Source organism: Malaclemys terrapin, chromosome 18 (genome assembly GCF_027887155.1).
Source record: "Malaclemys terrapin pileata isolate rMalTer1 chromosome 18, rMalTer1.hap1, whole genome shotgun sequence".
Taxonomy (NCBI): domain Eukaryota; kingdom Metazoa; phylum Chordata; order Testudines; family Emydidae; genus Malaclemys; species Malaclemys terrapin.
The window spans coordinates 22,479,535-22,499,407 of NC_071522.1; the positions used below are offsets into that span (position 1 = coordinate 22,479,535).

The 19,873-nt window shown below is 55.6% G+C and overlaps 1 protein-coding gene across 1 annotated transcript in view; it reads left to right on the plus strand.

Annotated features, from left to right (window-relative positions):
* Positions 1–1,949: 1,949 nt before the first annotated feature.
* LOC128825739 (fibrinogen-like protein 1-like protein) overlaps positions 1,950–19,873 on the plus strand; it is a 61,235-nt gene continuing 43,311 nt past the window's right edge. The window contains exon 1 of the mRNA XM_054008503.1: positions 1,950–2,061. Coding sequence (XP_053864478.1) covers positions 2,058–2,061 — 4 coding nt within the window. The 5' untranslated portion in view covers positions 1,950–2,057. The remainder of the gene's footprint in view (positions 2,062–19,873) is intronic.

A 19,873-nucleotide genomic window follows, 5' to 3' on the forward strand; every position in this document is an offset into this window, starting at 1 on the left:
ACTCCTCTCCTCTCCTGCTTCATGCTTTGGGTGCACCTGTCTCCCACTCTCAGCACACGCTGCAGCAATGAACTGCAGCCACTAGGGGTCAGGCTGTCACTGCAGGCAGCAGTACGGGATCCCCAGTGCCCACCCTGAGCTCCTGGCAGCATCTGGGCCAGGCTACTTTCCCTCCCACATGCCACCTCCCCCATCGGGCAGCGCATCCCAAGCGTACAAGGAAAGGGGTTTTCCCAGAAAAGCCCACGTAGAGATGTGGCAATTGCCAGCCTGGCTGTGACCCAAAGTCCACCTGGGCCGGTGACCTTCTCAGACAGCAACCAGCACTGGTTGCTGCACCGGAAGGGGTGAGAACCCCACAGGAACAGATGTGGGATGATCTGCCCCATCTCAGGCCCTTTAGTTAGAGCTGGGTAATGCCCTGACCCAGGAGGAGCAGGGGAAACGCCAGACCACAGCTGAGCTGGGATCCTTCTGGTGTCTGACAACGGCCGGATGCTGCATAGGAAGGTACAGGGAGGTCCTAGCCAGAGACCAGCTAACGCCCCGGAGCTGGAGGGTCAATGTCCCTTCCAGGACGTGCAGCAGTAACGTGTCCAACCCTGGAGGTTCTGGCTGGGCACACAAATATCTGATCCCTTATTGAGCCTGGCGGTGTTCCTGGGGGTGAGGAGTTCTGCACAAATGCCACGAGAGGCTCAGATGAACGGTCCAAGGACCGGCTGCTGTGGTTATCTGGACTGCAACCGTGAGCCAGGCTAGGAGGTCAATCCCAGACTCTAGGCGCTCTGGCCTTCAACTCCAACACCAAACCCAGGTAAATACAGAACTGCAGCACATCTGTCTGTCTGTCTGTCCAGGCTTTGATCAGGGTGCCCACCACCCTAGTATCTGATACTGCCTTCCCTGCTACAGTCCCCAGGCAGTGGAAGAAAGAAAGAAAACTGCAAATAAAGCACAACTCTGCCACCCCTAATCTCCCAAAATAGACTCCGCCAAGCACCCCCGCTCCTGCCTCAGCCCTCCCCGAACGCTGCGCATATAGACGGGCTTCACAAAGGGCCAGGAAGGGCGACCCATCTCTGACCGAGAGGGGAGGGAGTTGCCAAGCAGAGGCACTTTGCACTGTGAGCTTTAATGTCACCAGGACACACAAATCTCGCACGTTTGCCTGCTCTCAGGCAGGTGATGAATCAGCCGGTGCCCCATCTCTGGGACTCATTGGAGAGAAGAAGCCTGAATGTGTCTGGGGCACTTGATGGCTTTTCCTGACCACGTGGGGGTCAGCTGTGGGCCAGGCAGAGAAACGGGGGCCCGGGGAAGCTGGCGATGGCAGGATGCATCTGCAGTAGGGACCTGGCCCAAAGCATGCAGGGTGCTGGGAGCCCGTGGCTCCCGCTGGGGCCTGACTGCGTGGGGCTTGCAACACAGCTTCTGGGGTCTGCAGGCCACAGGGGATGGGCAGTGGCACCTCTGTGGGCTGGAATGTGCAGCTCTAGTTTTGTTTATTTAAAGCACCCAGCAAGAGAACATCCTTCAGCCCGTTAGAACCCGTCAGCTACGGCAGGGGGAGCACCAAAGCCCAGCTGTTTGCAGGCGTGTGTCACCCATTTGGCCTGTTCGTGTCACACATTGGCAGGAATAATGGTTGAGTGGTAGGGCCTTGGCCTGGCCTGGGCACTACCAGCCCCGAGTTCTGCCCTGCCCTGGCTGCCCCGGGTGTTACCTCGGAGGGAATCGTTCCAGATTCCAATGGGTGGCAGGTCCAGGGAAGAGCCTTATCAGGGGGAGGCTGTACCAGACCCGCCCGACCCAGGCAGGCTCCCAGGTACTCTCTGCTCGGGGCTGATAAGGCTCCTTAGCAGTTTCTCTCCAAACAAATTCCAGTTCAAGACACCTGAGAGCTCCACAGCAGGGCAGCATCCCCAGAGCGCAGCAGGGCGGGGTTAGGGGGAGCAGTCGGTAGCAGCACCTGCCCCTCGTACGGCAGGAGCGAGAAGTGCCAGCCTCTCTGCACAGAGCAGCAGTGTTCAGCCTGGGCCAGACGTGCTGCGGTGATGGGTAAGAGCGGGCTCGGAGAGCCAGAGGGTCTGTGGGGCAGCACTGGGCCCTTCTGCTCTGCACTAGGGCCGGGTGGGCGTGTTCAGCTGGGATTGGAACCCACCAGCACTTGTGGGTGCGAATGTGGGGCTGGAACGCAACGTGGGGCGCTCCCACCTCGCCCGGGGAGGACTGGGGGGAAGGGGAGATAGTCACCTGGGCTGAGACCCCTGCTCCAGGGAGATAGTCACCCCTGCCCAGCCAGGTTAAATTGCCCAGCTGTGTGACAGCCCCCCATCCCCGAGGGGTCCCCCCCCGGTATGTCACAGCAGGGTAATGTGCGTACTGAACGGCAGGGGTTGCCAGAGACTGGCTGGGAGAGGCCTTTCGGGATGGAGGAAGCAGCACTAAGGTACATGCCAACCTCCCTTCAGAGGAGGGGCCGTGCCCCGCAGGTGTGGGGCAGGGAGCTCGGACACTGCGCGGTGGGTCATTGTCTGGCCCAGGCCCTTCCTAGCCGGAGGCCGAGGCCGAGGCATTTCCTTCAGGTCACCTTCCGCTGCAGCTTGGCCACGGGCCCCCATAGCCACTAGCCCAGCCAGGGATCCCAAGTGGGGATTGTCACGGCTGGCTCCTCCCTGCCGCCAGCAGCTCTTCACTGCCAGGGAATTCCTGAAATCCTGTGTGCCCCTCCCCCACCCACCTCCTGGGGCTGTGAGTGCCTCCCCTGGACAGGACAGCCCCCCCCCCCCCAGGGCTCTTAGTGCCCCTGGCCAGTCCCTCCCCTCAGCCCCCCCCCCACTCCTGGGGCTCTGAGTGCCCTCAGCCCCCCTCCCACACCCCGGGGCTGAGTGACCTTGGCCAACCCCTGTCCCTTCAGGAGGAACTCCCAGTACCCACCCAGCCCCCACACCTCAGGGTTCCCCTCCCTGTGGCTCTGTGGCCATCCCCCCACCAGGGCCTGCTTTAGGCCAATTCAACCAATTCCCCTGAATCGGGACCCGGGCCCAAGCCCCGGTACGGTGTACCGGCAAGAGCCGGTGCGCTGTACCAGGGTGGCCCGGCTTTCCCAGGGGGCAATTTAAAGGACCTAGGGTTCCCAGCAGGGGCCGGAGCCCCAGGCCCTTTAAATTGCCACCAGACCCCCACTGCTGGAGCCCTGGGGTAGGGCTGCGGGACTCTGGGGGCTATTTAAAAAGTCCGGGGCTCCCGCTGCCTCTACCGCCCCGGCCCTTTAAATAGCCTTTGGAGCCCCACTGCTTCCCCAGGGCTCCCACGGCTATTTAAAGGGCCGGGGCGGTAGAAGCAGGGGAGCCCTGGGCCCTTTAAATAGCCCCCAGAGCCCTGGGAGAGTGGGGGACTTGGGGGCTATTTAAAGGGCCGGGGCTCCAGCTGCCTCTGCTGCACCCCGTCCCCGCACCAGCCGCGCACCCCCTGCCCTGCCTGCAGCCAGCCCTGCACCCCCTGCCCACAGCCAGCCTCTGCCGCACCCCCTGCCCTGTTTCCAGGCAACCCCTGCCGCACCCCCCCTGCGGCCCTGCCCAAAGCCAGCCAGCCCCACACACCCCTGTCTCCAACCAGCCCCGCACCCCTTGCCCTGCCTGCAGCCAGACCCTACCTCCAGTGAGCCCCTGCCCTGCCTCCAGCCAGCCCCATGTCCACTGGCGCCCTGCAGTTCCCAGGGCAGTAACCCTGCACACCTGCTTCAATGAGGGGGGCAGGGAGCAGCTGGGACCCACACATGTGCACACCACTAGGTGACCAGACAGCAAGTGTGAAAAATCGGGACAGGGGGTGGGGGATAATAGGATCCTATAAGAAAAAGACCCCAAAATCGGGACTGTCCCTATAAAATCAGGACATCTGGTCACCCTAGCACACCCCCAGGGAGTGGCGGGGACCCACACACGTGAAACGGAGCTCATTAATAACCGATCAACAGCATATATGATGCAATGTACATAATATATAATTTTATTATTTATATAGTTATGGAAAGTAAATAATACATGGAAGAAATGAAAGGCTTTTTTTTTACATTATTTTTTTTGTTAGTCATCCCTGCTGGGGCCCCACCAAAAATGTTCGAATTGGGCCCCGCCCTTCCTAAAGCCGGCCCTGCTGGAGAGAACAGGAGGATTCAGTCAGCAGGGGCTGCCGATCCGTCCCATTCACCAGGGCTGCCATCCTGCGGCTTCAGCATTAGTGGCTGGGGTGACTTGGGGAAAGGTCTCAACCTCCCCACATCCCACTTCACTGCTGCCAGAATCCCTCCTGCCCCGCCCCCCCGCTACAGTCCCCTCCCTACCCAACCTGGGTGGGGCTGGAGGAGAGGGGTCTGAGAACTTGAGCTGTGGATTGGAGGTGGAACAGCTGTCAGGGGCACTGAGGGGGAGGTGGCAGGAGCTCCCCGTACAAGGAGGGGGGTTGGCACTGGAGGTCACTAGGAAGGACAACAAGACTCCACCCTGGGGGTCAGGAGGGGGAATCCATCCCTCAGAGGTGGGCAGGGGCTGGGTGGAAATGCTGCTGGTTCCAGGGGCCGTTAATCCCCCCTGATTCCTCGGAGGCTTCTGAGTCTCAGACAGGTTCTCGTTCCCTTGCAGCAGGAGGACGTCACGGCCAATGTGATGCGCCAGCTCCGTATCATGCGGCACTTGCACCAGGTGCCCGAGGCGCTGCAGGGCCTGTGCCTCTGAGGCCACCAGCAACTCCCGCTCCCTGCTGCAGGTACTGCTCTGGTTCTCTGTAAATGGGGAGCTAGTGGAAGGGGAAATGGAGCCCCCTGGCACTCACAGAAAGCTGATTACAGAATGAGCCCGAACTGAGAGGCACCATATCCGCCCCCGTAAAGAGCCAGACTTCGGTGGTGATACAGCCCAGCTGGGGTAGCAACAGGATTGAGAACAAGGTAGGAAGTTCAGAGCAGCAAGGAAAGCCTGGAGGGGAACTTGAGAAGGGAGGTTGGAAAAGTGCAGCAAAGAGAAAGGTGCAGACCTAGCTGTTGGGTCCAGGGCCCTGAGCTGCTATCAATGTCAGGGTGGGACTGGGTTCCCCTACCGGCCCCAGAGGAGGTGGCGTACACGCACCTGGAGAGGGTTCCCAAGCCCAGCAAGGGGGCTACAGGCTGAGCAAGTGCCCCAGCGATGGCAGAAGGACTTCTGTCTGTGGAAAGACCTCTTTGGACTTTTAGTGTGAGGCAAGCTGGGCCCCAGAAGGGTGGACTAAAGGTGGTGACCTGGCCGGAGTTACCAGGCAGAGAAAATGCCGTGGTGCTGGAGCGACCATGGATGGGGGACGCTAGCCCAGCGAGAGGGCTGTGATGCCATGCCTGGCCGCCGGGGGGCACCTAACGATGAGTAGATTCATTTATGATTGGCATAGTTGGCAGGATTGAGTTCCCCCTGTGATCCGTGAGGGAAGTCTTGGTTGCTGAAGGAATCATAGAATATCAGGGTTGGAAGGGACCTCCGGAGGTCATCTAGTCCAACCCCCTGCTCAAAGCAGGACCAATCCCCAGACAGTTTTTTGCCCTGATCCCTAAATGCCCCCCTCAAGGATTGAGACATGGAGGCTGTGAGTAAACTTAGAGCAGGGTGGGAAACGGAGACGCAGTTGGGACCTGTCTACACTACAGGTCTGTCGTGCGTTTGTAATCTGCTGACCCCCACATGTTGTTCAGAGCCTATGGACAACACAGCTCCTAAGGTACGTTTGTTCTGTGCTTATCCCCTATGTACCAGCAGGGCTGGACGGCATTTCTCACTGTGCTGTGGGGAGCAGGTCCTGGGTACAAAGGGTCTGAAGAAGCTCTCAAGGACTAATTTTTTAAAATAATTGTTATCAATGAATTGGGAGAAAACATACAATCACTGCGGAGAAGATTGGGGGGTGACAAAATACAGGCAGAGTGGTAATTCCTGATGGGGAGAGGGCAGTGATACAGAGCGATCTGGCTCATTCGGCCAGCTGGACTCACTCAAAGAAAACAAGTTTGAGCAGAGCCCAATGCAAGATCCTATACGTAGCCACAAGGCACGCCAGCCACACCTCCAGAATGGGGACGTGATTCCAGGAAAGCAGTGACTCTCAAAAGGATTTAGGGGCCAGAGTGGAGAAGCCACTCAACATGAGCTCCCAGTGTGATGCTGTGGTGAACAGGGCTAAAGCCATCATTAGACGTAGGAGCAGAGCCGTGAGTAGGATAGGGAGGTGACACAGCAGCAGTGAGACTGCTATTGGAATACTGCCTCCAGTCTCGGTGTCCTCCTTTGAAAAAGATGGTCCTAGAAATTGGAGCTGGGGCAGCAAAGAGCCACCAAATGTTCTGAGGGCTGGAGAAAAATGCCTTCTAGTGAGCTATTGAAAGAGCTCAACCTATTTAGCTTATCAAAAGAAGATTGAAGGGGACTTCACTGAAGTGTTGAAATGCCTTAATGGAGAGAAAATATTGGGTATTAAAGGGCTCTTTAATCGAGCAGAGAAAGGCAGAGCAAGACCCAATGGCTGGAAGGTGAAAAGAGACAAATTCCTATGACAAATAAGGCACAAATATTCAACAGCGAGGATGATTGACCAAAAGGAAGAAGCTACCATGGAAAGTGGTGGATTCTCCATCTCTTGATGTCATTTAATAAAGACTTGATGCCTTTCCGGAATGTGTTTGCCCCAAAAGTAGCTATTGTGGTAGACAGGAGGCCTGTGATATGCAGGGGGTCAGATTAGATGCTCTAACGGTCTCTGCTGCCCATAAAGTCTACTCATTTCTGAGAAACCGAGTGTAGCATTGGGAGCAGCCTCTGTTTATTAAACAATCAGTTTGTCAGCACCTGCAGGACAATTTGGTTCTTAGGACTAGTGAGCATGGACTTGTCAAGAACAAATCATTCCAGACCAATCCTAGCTCCTTCTTTGGCAGGGTTAGGGGCCTAATGGAGGTGGGTAAACAGTAGATGTGATCTATCTTGGTGTTAATAAGGCTTTTGACACAGTCCCATAGGACATTCTCACAAGCAAACAGATGCTGCTTAGCACTGTCAGAGCAGCTTTTGCTGGGGGATTCTCCCAGCACTTTCCAATAGTGGGAAAGTATGAAATCCCCATTTGACTGCAGGGGACAGAGCCTAGAGGGGGCAGCAACTTACCCCAAGTCCCACAGGTCAATAGGAAACCAGCAATGGAACCCAGGAGTCCTGACTCCCAGTTCCCTGCTCCAATCACTCCAACGGAGCACACTCCCTCTCAAAGCAGGGGGACCGGACATGAGGGCCTGGTTGTAATTGCCAGCTGTGGGAGGGAGTGTGCAGCAGTGGTTAGTGAAGGGGCCTGGAAATAAGGACTGCTGGGTCTATTGGAGAGTGTCACTAGGAGCAGTGCATAAGATGAGGTGTCCTATCATGTTTACTCAGATCAGATTAGGACATAATAGAATGGCTGAAATAGTTTATTTTATTTGTATTGTATTATTTTGCAATTGTTAAGAGCAGCAACTACTTAGCTCAGACTGAAGCATCTTATCTAATTTTTGAGATCTAAGTGTCTCCTCTTTGAGTGCCACGAGACAATTTAACACATTGTGACAAAGAATTTTCATTGCCACTTGTTATGATTTCAAGAAACAAACTGGTTTAGTTTGAATAGGGATTTTCGGTCTATCTCTGCCTTTCGGGGTGGGGGGGGGTGTTGCTGTCTGTTAGAACAGGAGTCTGATTTGGATAGGGATAGAGACCTCTTCAATGTTTTTAATGAAGTAAATACTAATGGGAATTGTGTGATCATGGGAGACTTTAACTTCCCAGATATAGACTGGAGGACAAGTGCTAGTAATATAATAGGGCTCAGATTTTCCTAGATGTGATAGCTGATGGATTCCTTCACCAAGTAGTTGCTGAACCAACAAGAGGGGATGCCATTTTCGATTTGGTTTTGGTGAGTAGTGAGGATCTCTTAGAAGAAATGGTTGTAGGGGACAGCCTTGGTTTGAGCGATCATGAGCTAATTCAGTTTAAACTAAATGGAAGGGTAAACAAAAATAGATCTGTGACGAGGGTTTTTTTTTTCAAAAGGGCTAACTTTAAAAAATTAAGGAAATTAGTTAGGGAAGTGGATTGGACTGAAGAACTTGTGGAACAGATGGATCAGACTGAACAGGTTCCAAACCTCTCGGAGGCTCTTACCTTCTAAACAGGGACCTCTGTTTTCTAGTAAAATCAGGAAAAAGAAAGGAGAAAACTCAAAAGAGGTTCCTCCTGGCGCTCACGTACGTGACCCCTAATACTCTCTCAGTCCTCAAAGAGAGACCTCGAGAAGGAGACTTGCTGAAGGAAAGCTACAGGGGACTCAGAGGTTTCCCTGGCCCTGCGCCCCTGTCCTGCCTGGCTGATGTCAGCATCTCTCTGTGAGGTCACCACCTCCCCTGCACCTTTGGCCAATAGGCTGAGGTCCTGAAAAAGGCCTTTGTGATGTCACTGCCACACCCACCCCACCCCTGCAGTGTTAATGTCCTGCCGCAGGCCAGACCCTTTGGAGACACTGCCACACTCCCTGTGGATCACCCCGCTCAATGAGTGTTCATTCTAGGAAGCAAGCCGGCTAGACAGTAAAACAGCAGAGGCTGCTCCCAATGCTACACTCGGTTTCTCAGAAATGAGTAGACTTTATGGGCAGAAGAGACAGTTAGAGCATCTAATCTGACCCCCTGCATATCACAGGCCTTTTTGCACCATATGGGGCAGGCAGAGCTCTGGCTGGGCGCAGGGGGAATGGGATGGGGGTAGATCAAGGAAAGGGGGGAGGGGAATGGGTGTGAGGGAAAGAGCTCCTGTCCCAGATGAAGGAATTTGGGGGCAGAGGAAAGGACCCTGCTGCATAGAGAGGGGAGAGGGTTTCTGTGAGTGCCAGGGGGCTCCATTTCCCCTTCCACTAGCTCCCCATTTACAGAGAGCCAGAGCAGTACCTGCAGCAGAGAGCGGGAGTTGCTGGTGGCCTCAGAGGCACAGGCCCTGCAGCGCCTCGGGCACCTGGCGCAAGTGCCGCATGATACGGAGCTGGCGCATCACATTGGCCGTGACGTCCTCCTGCTGCAAGGGAACGAGAACCTGTCTGAGACTCAGACGCCTCCGAGGAATCAGGGGGAATTAACGGCCCCTGGAACCAGCAGCATTTCCACCCAGCCCCTGCCCCCCTCTGAGGGATGGATTCCCCCTCCTGACCCCCAGGATGGAGTCTTGTTGTCCTTCCTAGTGACCTCCAGTGGCAACCCCCCTCCTTGTATGGGGAGCTCCTGCCACTTCCCCCTCAGTGCCCCTGACAGCTGTTCCACCTCCAATCCACAGCTCAAGTTCTCAGACCCCTCTCCTCCAGCCCCACCCAGGTTGGGTAGGGAGGGGACTGTAGCGGGGGGGCAGGAGGGATTCTGGCAGCAGTGAAGTGGGATGTGGGGAGGTTGATACCTTTCCCCAAGTCACCTACATCCCATTTCCCTTTCCCCAGCCACTAATGCTGAAGCCGCAGGATGGCAGCCCTGGTGAATGGGACGGATCGGCAGCCCCTGCTTACTAGGGTTACCATATGTCTGGTTTTTCCCGGACATGTCCTGCTTTTCGGCAATCAAACCTCCGTCCGGGGGGAATTGCCGAAAAGCCAAACATGTCCGGAAAAATGCCGGCCGGGCACTTCCCCTCCCGCGGCTGCTCTGCTCCGCTCCTCCCCTATCAGACTTTAAGAGCCGAGCTGCCCGAGCCAGCGCTACTGGCTTCGGGCAGCCCCCCCTGCCTCCGGACCCCGAGGCACGGGCCAGGCACTTCCCTTCCCGGTTCCAGCTGAGCTGCTCCGCTCCTCCCCTCTCAGACTTTAAGAGCCGAGCTGCCCGAGCCAGCGCTACTGGCTTCGGGCAGCCCCCCGCTACCTCCGGACCCCGAGCCACGGGCCAGGCACTTCCCTTCCCGGTTCCAGCTGCTCTGCTCTGGCGGCTCGGGGGAAGCGCCGGCCGGGGGCGCATGGTCTGGGGGCTGCCCGGCAAACCGTGGAGCCGGTAGCGCTGGGGCAGCCCTTTCCCCATGGCTGGGAGTGGGAGGGAGGAGGGGGCGGAGTTAGGGCGGGGAAGGAGCGGAGTTGGGGCGGGGCTAAGGCTGGGGAAATGGGCGGGACCAGGGCCCGTGGAGGGTCCTCTTTTTTTATTTATTAGACATGGTAAACCTACTGCTGACTGAATCCTCCTGTTCTCTCCAGAACGGGTCCAGCCTTGCCAGCAGCAGGACAAGCGTCCCCTGCCCATGTGCCTCAGCCCTGCCTGGTCAGACGCCATCACCCGTCAGTCCTTGGCCTCCCAGGCTGCCAGTGATGGGAGCAACTCTGGGTGGTGGCTCGGGTGACACAGACACCAGACCACTAGGAATTGGGTGCGGCCCTGTGGGACAGGAGAGTCTCGCAGAGGGCACTTGGGGGACTCTCCTGCCCTTCCCAAGAGCGATAGCACCCTGTCCTAAGAACATAAGTCTGGGATGAGGCAAAGCTTGTCATTAATTAGCCTGGCTAAAGAGCTGGGTGGAGCTGCTCCGGGGACAAGCTGGCTCGCTCCTGCTCATGGAGGTGAATTCATCTCCCTTCCCAGGAGCACCTGCTCTCCCTTTCATTCCCCACCAGGCTCCTTGTGCCAGGCCAGCGAATGGCCACAGGATGGGAATGAGGCCTGGGCCCCGCCCCAATCTCCTGAGTCTAATGCAGCTGCTCACCTTGTCCCCCATCAGCTGCTGGGTTTCCCCCAGGAGGGAGTAGGTGACAGGGAGAGAGACACACACACATTTGTCCTTCTGGTTGCAGGGCTTGTGTCCTTCCAATCCCATTGGTGGCTGCACAGTGGGCAGAGTCCTCGCTGCGTGCCCGGCCCAACAGAATTGCAGGGCGTGGTGTGGAACACAGAAAGAGATAGAGAGACTCATCCTCCAGCCGGGGTCAGTCTGAGAGAAATTGGCTGGGGTCCCAGTCTCACTCTTCTAGCGGGTGCCATTTCCCAGCTGGGTTCCTTACCCCTCTGGTGCAGCAGCAGCTGGTAGAGCCGGTAAACCCCCTCCCTGGCCTGCCGGCTGATGTCCTTGGCTGGGTCACTGACGGACAGAGCGAGCTGTGCCATGTGGTGACCCATCCTGGGGAATTCCGCTGAGTTCTAATGGACGGGAGAGAGAGAGGGGACTCCATCAGCATTTTCCTGTCAGCTCCCAGTCCCCCCCGGGCCAGGACTCTCCTTCCCCTCAGCCCCTCTGCAGGAGATGCTAGAGCCAGACCCTTAATTTCCTCTGCCCCCAAGGAAGCCTGGAGCACAGGGCTGTGGGCAGGGCCCTCCATGAGGACTTGCTTCCCCAGCTGCTCCAGGATGACAGGGAGGCATGAACCTGGAGCACAGTCCCCTTAAAAGCCCAGAGTCACCACTTAACTAGGACAAGAAGAACTTGACTCAAGCCAGGCTCACTCTCTGCTCTGACTCTGCCTCCCCAAGAGGAACACTCCTAACCCACAGCCCCTGCAGCAGCAGATCCTACAGCCCGTCGGAGCCAGCCCACCTACCCCTGGAGTCAGGAAGCTGGGGTCAGAGGTCACTTACGTCAAACTCAGGGAGGGGGATGGTGGATCTGAGCAGGGCCGTGCTGATCTTAACGGCCCTGGCTCTCTCTCGCGGCACCCTGGACACGATCCAGTAGTTAATGTGCTGTGGGGAAAGGAGGCATTGCACTGACTGCCCTGACCAAGGATGCCCACTGGGGGCCCGGCTAGGAGGACTGACTGGAAAATGGATCTAAGAGTGAAGGTAAAATTGCCCCCATCCCTCTCATCGGGCTCACCTCCAAGATGTACTGGAGCCTGTCGGTGTCTGGGAATTCTGCCAGCAGGTTCCCCAGCATGGCGTCCAGGAGGTTTTGCAAGACCCTCGGCAGATCCTGAAAGCAAGGGAGAGCCATGGGTCAGAGTTAGGGAAACTGGGGCTACACCTGCCACAGGATGGGAAGACGGGTCTCTGGGAAGCACTGGTGAGACCCCAAACACATATCCTGGCCTCTCTCATTCACATCTCACTGCAGGCAATTAGCAAGGATTCATGGCAGGATGACAGCTGGCTCTTCAATCCATGACTTTAGCATGATCTACCTGCACTTGGGTGGTGTCCTTCTCCATGCCCAGGGTGAAGACGGCGTGCAGGGCAGCTCGGAGGAGGTGGGTCTCCAGCTCTGGCTCCAGGGCAGGTGTCATGGTGCTGGCAAGAGAGAGGAGCCGGTATTAGACTGTGCAGTGCGGGGATGGGACTGGCACCAACACGCAGGTGAAACTGCAGGGAAATACGCACAGGCTGGCAAGAATGGAAACTGAGGCACCGAGCCAGGGAATGACAAGGCCAAGGTTTCTCAGACAGACAGTGGCAGGGCAGGAATAGGCCCTGTTCCCTGCACCCTGCTGCCCCTCCTGTATCTGATCCTGGGAGTGAGCCTCTCCCAAAGCCGTTGCAATGTTACTGGAGTGAAAAGAACAGCCCAGCCAGGAGAGAGTGACCCTTCCCTGCACCTCTGCCAGAGGAGCCACCCTTGGCCGGTGACCTGGGAGTGGGAGGGGCAGTGACTCCCAGCCCTGGGCCTGAGCAGCGCTGGGGTTAGGGGAACCGGGCCGGAGGGTCTCGGTACCTGAGGTTGCCCACAGCAATCAGGGAGTTAGCGAGGACGGCGCCGGGTGGAGAGTTATCAAGCAGCTCCTCAATGAGCTCCTGTGAGACCCAAAGGAGACAAAGGAGCGTGTGAGATTCGGGCCACACTGACACTTCCCAGTGAGGAGATTACACAGCCAGGGCCCCACACAGCCAGCAGGATGCCCCCACCTGCCTCCCGCTCCTCCGATTCCTGCCCAATAGTGACCACTCTCCGAATTTCTCCCGTCTCTTCGCCCCGACCATTTCTGGTTTCTGCAGACTAGATGTTTTAGCAAAGTTTAGAATTCCTTGGTGCTCAACACCGTGAAACTCCCCTTTCTCCTTCACAAAGGGCTTTAACGCCCCTTATCTCACCCAGGCTCTCGACTGCCCAAAGTTGGAGAATTCTCCCTGTTCCCACTGCAGAGCACCCCCCACGACACACACACAGAGTCCTCCTGGTGGTGGGAGGGGAACAGAGGAAAGGACAGAAGACGTAAGAGATGAAGAGAAAGGAGGGAGGGATGGAGGAAAAGGTAAAACAAAAAGGACAAACCCTAATGTCTTACCTTCTAAACAGGGACGTCTGTTTTCTAGTAAAATCAGGAAAAAGAAAAGAGAAAACTCAAAAGAGGTTCCTCCTGGCGCTCATGTACGTGAACCTAAATACTCTCTCAGTCCTCAAAGAGAGACCTCGAGAAGGAGACTTGCTGAAGCAAAGCTACAGGGAACTCTGAGGTTTCCCTGGCCCTGCGCCCCTTTCCTGCCTGGCTGATGTCAGCATCTCTCTGTGAGGTCACCACCTCCCCAGCACCTTTGACCAATAGGCTGAGGTCCTGAAAAAGGCCTTTGTGATGTCACTGCCACACCCACTCCTCCCCTGCAGTGCTAATGTCCTGCCACAGGGCAGACACTTTGGAGGTTTGAGCTACACAAAGAGGAGACACTTAGATCTCAAAAATTAGATGAGATGTTTCAGTCTGAGCTAAGTAGTTGCTGCTCTTAACAATTGCAACATAATAAAATACAAATAAAATAAACTATTTCAGCCATTCTATTATGTCATAATCTGATCTGCGTAAACATGATAGGACACCTCATCTTATGCACTGCTCCTAGTGACACTCTCCAATAGATCCCCATCCTCCACCGGCCGGGAGGTAGGTAGGGGCGGATTGTTATCCCTACTTGAAAGAGGGAGAAGCTAAGGCTGAGAAAAGAGAATTAACTTCTCTTAGGTCACACAGCCAGTCCGTGGCAGAGTTGGGAATAGGACCCAAGAGCCCTGATTTTCAAACTAACCATTGGATCTTGAATTTCAGACATTGAATGACCTGAATAAAGTGCTCTCAAGTGAGTTCCAGACCAGCAAGAGTTCATAGTAATTATTCAGCAAGTATTTTAGGAGAACTGGAATGGTAGAGAAAATAATGAACTGCAGAGAAGCAGCAAAATTTGTCGAACATATGACTGGTTATGACTATTTACTTGGTCTTAAAAGAAAACAACAGGGACCTGAGTCTCCTCCCTGTCAATAACCCCCTGCTCAGCCAATCAGGGTAGAGACTGAGGGGCGGGAGGATGAGGGTTGTCACCAGAGAGCCCAAAGGATGGCCCAGGTCATCGCTGGGGATCACTGTCTGAGCACTATTTCAGCCCCACATTTTTCGGTGGACCTCCCACAATGGGAGTTGTAGAGCACCCCCCACGACACACACACCCCCCTCCTGGTGGTGGGAGGGGAACGGGGAAAGGACGAAAGAAGTAAGAGATGAAAAGAAAGGAGGGAGGGATGGAGGTAAAGGTAAAAGAAAAAGGACAAACCTTAATGTCCCCAGAGATTCTAAGGGACAAAATCCCAGGTGGGGAATAAAATTTGGCCACCTTAAGCTAGTGTTTTCCATGCCTAAAATTCGGCTGGCGCCAGATGCAGCAGACTGAACAGGTTCCAAACCTCTCGGAGGCTCTTACCTTCTAAACAGGGACGTCAGTTTTCTAGTGAAATCAGGAAAAAGAAAGGAGAAAACTCAAAAGAGGTTCCTCCTGGTGCTCACATACATGAACCCAAATACTCTCTCAGACCTCAAAGAGAGACCTCGAGAAGGAGACTTGCTGAAGCAAAGCACAGGGGTCTCTGAGGTTTCCCTTGCCCTGTGCCCCTGTCCTGCCTGGCTGATGTCAGCATCCCTCTGTGAGGTCACCACCTCCCCTTCACCTTTGACCAATAGGTTGAGGTCCTGCAAAAGGCCTTTGTGATGTCACTGCCACACCCACCCCTCCCCTGCAGTGTTAATGTCCTGCCTCAGGCCAGACCCTTTGGAGGTTTGAGCTACTCCCTGTGGATCACCCCGCTCAATGAGTGTTCATTCTAGGAAGCAAGCCGGCTAGACAGTAAAACATCACAAGCTGCTCCCAATGCTACACTTGGTTTCTCAGAAATGAGTAGACTTTATGGGCAGCAGAGACCGTTAGAGCATCTAATCTGACCCCCTGCATATCACAGGCCTCCTGTCTACCACAATAGCTACTTTTGGGGCAAACACATTCCGGAAAGGCATCTAGTCTTTATTAATGACATCAAGAGACGGAGAATCCACCACTTTCCTTGGTAGCTTCTTCCTGTGTTCAATCATCCTCGCTGTTGAATATTTGTGCCTTATTTGTCATAGGAATTTGTCTCTTTTCACCTTCCAGCCATTGGGTCTCGTTCTGCCTTTCTCTGCTAGACTAGAGAGCCCTTTAATACCCAGTATTTTCTCTTCATTAAGGCATTTCAACACTTCAGTGAAGTCCCCTTCAATCTTCTTTTGATAAGCTAAACAGGTTGAGCTCTTTCAATAGCTCACTAGAAGGCATTTTTCTCCAGCTCTCAGAACATTTGGTGGCTCTTTGATGCCCCAGCTCCAATTTCTAGGACCATCTTTTTCAAAGGAGGACACCGAGACTGGAGGCAGTATTCCAATAGCAGTCTCACTGCTTCTGTGTCACCTCCCTATCCTACTCACGGGTCTGCTCCTTCGTCTAATGATGGCTTTAGCCCTGTTCACCACAGCATCACACTGGGAGCTCATGTTGAGTGGCTTCTCCACTCTGGCCCCTAAATCCTTTTCAGAGTCACTGCTTTCCTGGATACACGTCCCCATTCTGGAGGTGTGGCCGGCATGCCTTGTGGCTACGTATAGGACCTTGCATTGGGCTCTGCTCAAACTTGTTTTCTTTGAATGGGTCCAGCTGGCCGAATGAGCCAGATCGCTCTGTATCACTGCCCTCTCCCCATCAGGAATTACCACTCTGCCTGTATTTTGTCACCCCCCAATCTTATCCGCAGTGATTGTATGTTTTCTCCCAATTCATTGATAACAATTATTTTAAAAAATTAGTCCTTGAGAGCTTCTTCAGACCCTTAGTACCTGCTCCCCACATCACAGTGAGAAATGCCGTCCAGCCCTGCTGGTACATAGGGGATAAGCACAGAACAAACGTACCTTTAGGAGCTGTGTTGTCCATAGGCTCTGAACAACATGTGGGGGTCAGCAGATTACAAACGCACGACAGACCTGTAGTGTAGACAGGTCCCAACTGTGTCTCGGTTTCCCACCCTGTAAAATGGGGAGAACAAACAAAACCTTGATTAGCTCCATTTGATAGCTGGGGAAACCGAGGCACACAGCGGTGCAGAGACTCGCTCATGGTCCCAAAGCCAGGAATAGAAAACAGCCGATCTGATAGCCAGGCCTGGGACTGAACCCTTGTTTTCCTGGCCTTGCTGCTCTAAGTTTAGTCACAGCCTCCATGTCTTTTCCCCCGTGTCCCTTAACCCCACGTCACTGCAGAAGAGAGATTTTCTGGTAGCCAGCTGGCTCTCCTGCATGTGGATGTCGTTCCAAAAGATGTGCTCTGGCTCAGTCCCATGCTATGGTTGGCTGAAGGAACCACTTGGTCACATTCTAGGCCCTGAGTTATACAGGAGGGGCGACTAGATGCACAGAATGGTCTTTTCTGACCTGAACCTCTATCAATCGCTACATTTTCTGCTGCTAGGAAGAGAACTCTGGACCTATTTTCTCTCATTCACTTTCAGTCGGAATAATTTCAATCCAGGCCAAAGGATTTCCTCTTCCATTGTGTCTTCAGCACCTTTGGGAGCAACCAGTTACTGTTACCCACAGGTTTCCAGTTTCAACCTGTCCCAGGGTGAGATGGCCAGGAAAGGGGTTGGAGCTCAACTGCATCTGGCCCAGGTGATGCAGCTCCCTAGGGTGAAGGGAATAAGTGTGGGGGTCACGTGACAAGACGCAGCCCGTGACTAGGACCCAGGCCTGCTGAGAGATAGAAGGGCAGCCTGTGCTCAGCCAGGAGAGAGACCCCAAGGGAAGCAGGCATGGGAGGGGCTTGGAGAGTCCTTTAAAGGTCAGGGACAAGCTGGGAAGGGGCCAGGCTGAGCACTAAGGACCAGGCCCTAGGAGGGAAAGACAGGGCAGTTCAGGAGATGGGGCAGATAGTCCAGTTGGTTTCGGCTCCCAGGACCAGACACCCAGAGGTGACGGTGATTGTCGGGGATTCTGTCCTTCTTCCCCAGTGTAGATTTGATAGTGGAGAAGACTGATGCGGTAAGGGGGAAGTGAGTTACCCCAAGATCACCAAGTGAGTTTATATCACGAATGCATACTCGGAAGGATCCAATAGAAACATGGATTTTCCAGTCTCTTCTTTCTAGGAGTCCCCAGGGCTACGGTAAAACCCCTGCTGCCCCTCCCGATTCTGCTCACCTCCAAGATGTGCTGGAGTTTGTCTGTGCTGGGGGGTGCTGTCAGCAGGATCGAGAGCTCGTCATCCATGTTCTCTGGGCAGGCCTTGCTCAGAGCCTGCCAGCGGAGGGAGACCAGGGGTCAGGAGCCTGCCTTAGCACCGGTGTGCCATTGACCAGGAGCTGGCTGAGGTAAGCGCCGCCGGGCCGGAGCTCGCACCCAGAAACCCTGCCCCAGGTCGGAACCCCCTCCCACACCCAAATTCCCTCCCAGACCTCACACCCGGCACCCCAACCCCCTGCCCCAGGTCGGAACCCCCTCCTGTACCCTAATCCCTCCCAGACCCCACACCCCCACCCGCACCCCAATCCCCTACCCCAGCCCTGAGCCCCCTCCCGCACCCAAACTCCCTCCCAGAGTCCGCACCCCAACCCTCTGCCCCAGCCCGGATCCCCCTATGGCACCCCAAAGCCCTAATCTCCAGCCCAATCCCAGAGCCCGCATCCCCACCGGAGCCCTCACCCCTCCCTGCACTCCAATCCCCAGCTCCAGCCCAGTGAAAGTGAGTGAGGGTGTGAGAGCGAGCGACTGAGGGAGGTGGGCTGGGCTGGAGTGAGTGGGGGTGGGGCCTTGGGGAAGGGCATGAAAGGGGTTGGGTCAAGGGCATTTGGTTTTGTGCAAGTAGAAAGTTGGCAACTCTACTTAAGGACCTTTGAAAAGCAGCCTCCTTAGCACCGCTCCTGATACCAGGGGCCAAGGCGCCCCCGGACATGAGAACCACAATAGGCCAGAGCAAAACGCTGCGTTAGAAATCGGAGCTCAGGCTGCCAAGCGAACGATAGCTGTCAGACAGGAGATGCGGGAATTAAGGTTGTGCCTTCAGCCAGCAGCTGGTGTTCATCCGTTTGCACCACACACACACCTGTAGGCAGGGCCACTATTTCCTTGTCTGTCTGCCTGTTTAGCGTCTCTCGGTCCTTACTGTGCCCATCACCGTGGTGTCTGAGTGGCAAACCAAGGGTTTGACGTGTGCATATGAAACTGCCTGACTGGAAGGACGTGGTTTGGTGTGGGTCAGTGACTGCTGGGGCGATTGGTGGCAGAAGGCTCTGAGGGCCTGGCTCATTCCGACCTGGCTCATTCCAATGGCTTCTACAGCTGAGAGCAGCCCAGTCCCCAGGGCTACGGTAAAATCCCTGCTGCCCCTCCCCATTCTGCTCACCTCCAAGATGTGCTGGAGTTTGTCTGTGCTGGGGGGTGCTGTCAGCAGGATCGAGAGCTCGTCATCCATGATCTCTGGGCAGGCCTTGCTCAGAGCCTGCCAACGGAGGGAGACCAGGGGTCAGGAGCCTGCATTAGCACCGGTGTGCCATTGACCAGGAGCTGATTGAGGTAAGTGCCGCCTGGCCGGAGCTCGCACCCAGAAACCCTGCCCCAGGTCGGAACCCCCTCCCACATCCAAATTCCCTCCCAGACCTCACACCCGGCACCCCAACCCCCTGCCCCAGGTCGGAACCCCCTCCCGCACCCAAATTCCCTCCTAGACCTCACACCCGGCACCCCAACCCCCTGCCCCAGGTCAGAACCCCCTCCTGTACCCTAATCCCTCCCAGACCCCACACCCCCACCCGCACCCCAATCCCCTACCCCAGCCCTGAGCCCCCTCCCGTACCCAAACTCCCTCCCAGAGTCCGCACCCCAACCCTCTGCCCCAGCCCGGATCCCCCTATGGCACCCCAAACCCCTAATCTCCAGCCCAATCCCAGAGCCCGCATCCCCACTGGAGCCCTCACCCCTCCCTGCACTCCAATCCCCAGCTCCAGCCCAGTGAAAGTGAGTGAGGGTGTGAGAGCGAGCGACTGAGGGAGGTGGGCTGGGCTGGAGTGAGTGAGGGTGGGGTCTTGGGGAAGGGCATGAAAGGGGTTGGGTCAAGGGCGTTTGGTTTTGTGCAAGTAGAAAGTTGGCAACTCTACTTAAGGACCTTTGAAAAGCAGCCTCCTTAGCACCGCTCCTGATACCAGGGGCCAAGGCGCCCCCGGACATGAGAACCACAATAGGCCAGAGCAAAACGCTGCGTTAGAAATCGGAGCTCAGGCTGCCAAGCGAACGATAGCTGTCAGACAGGAGATGCGGGAATTAAGGTTGTGCCTTCAGCCAGCAGCTGGTGTTCATCCGTTTGCACCACACACACACCTGTAGACAGGGCCACTATTTCCTTGTCTGTCTGCCTGTTTAGCGTCTCTCGGGCCTTACTGTGCCCATCACCGTGGTGTAGGGTGACCAGATGTCCTGATTTTATAGGGACAGACCCGATTTTTGGGTCTTTTTCTTATATAGGCTCCTATTACCTCCCCACCCCCGTCCTGATTTTTCACACTTAATGTCCGGTCACCCTACCGTGGTGTCTGAGTGGCAA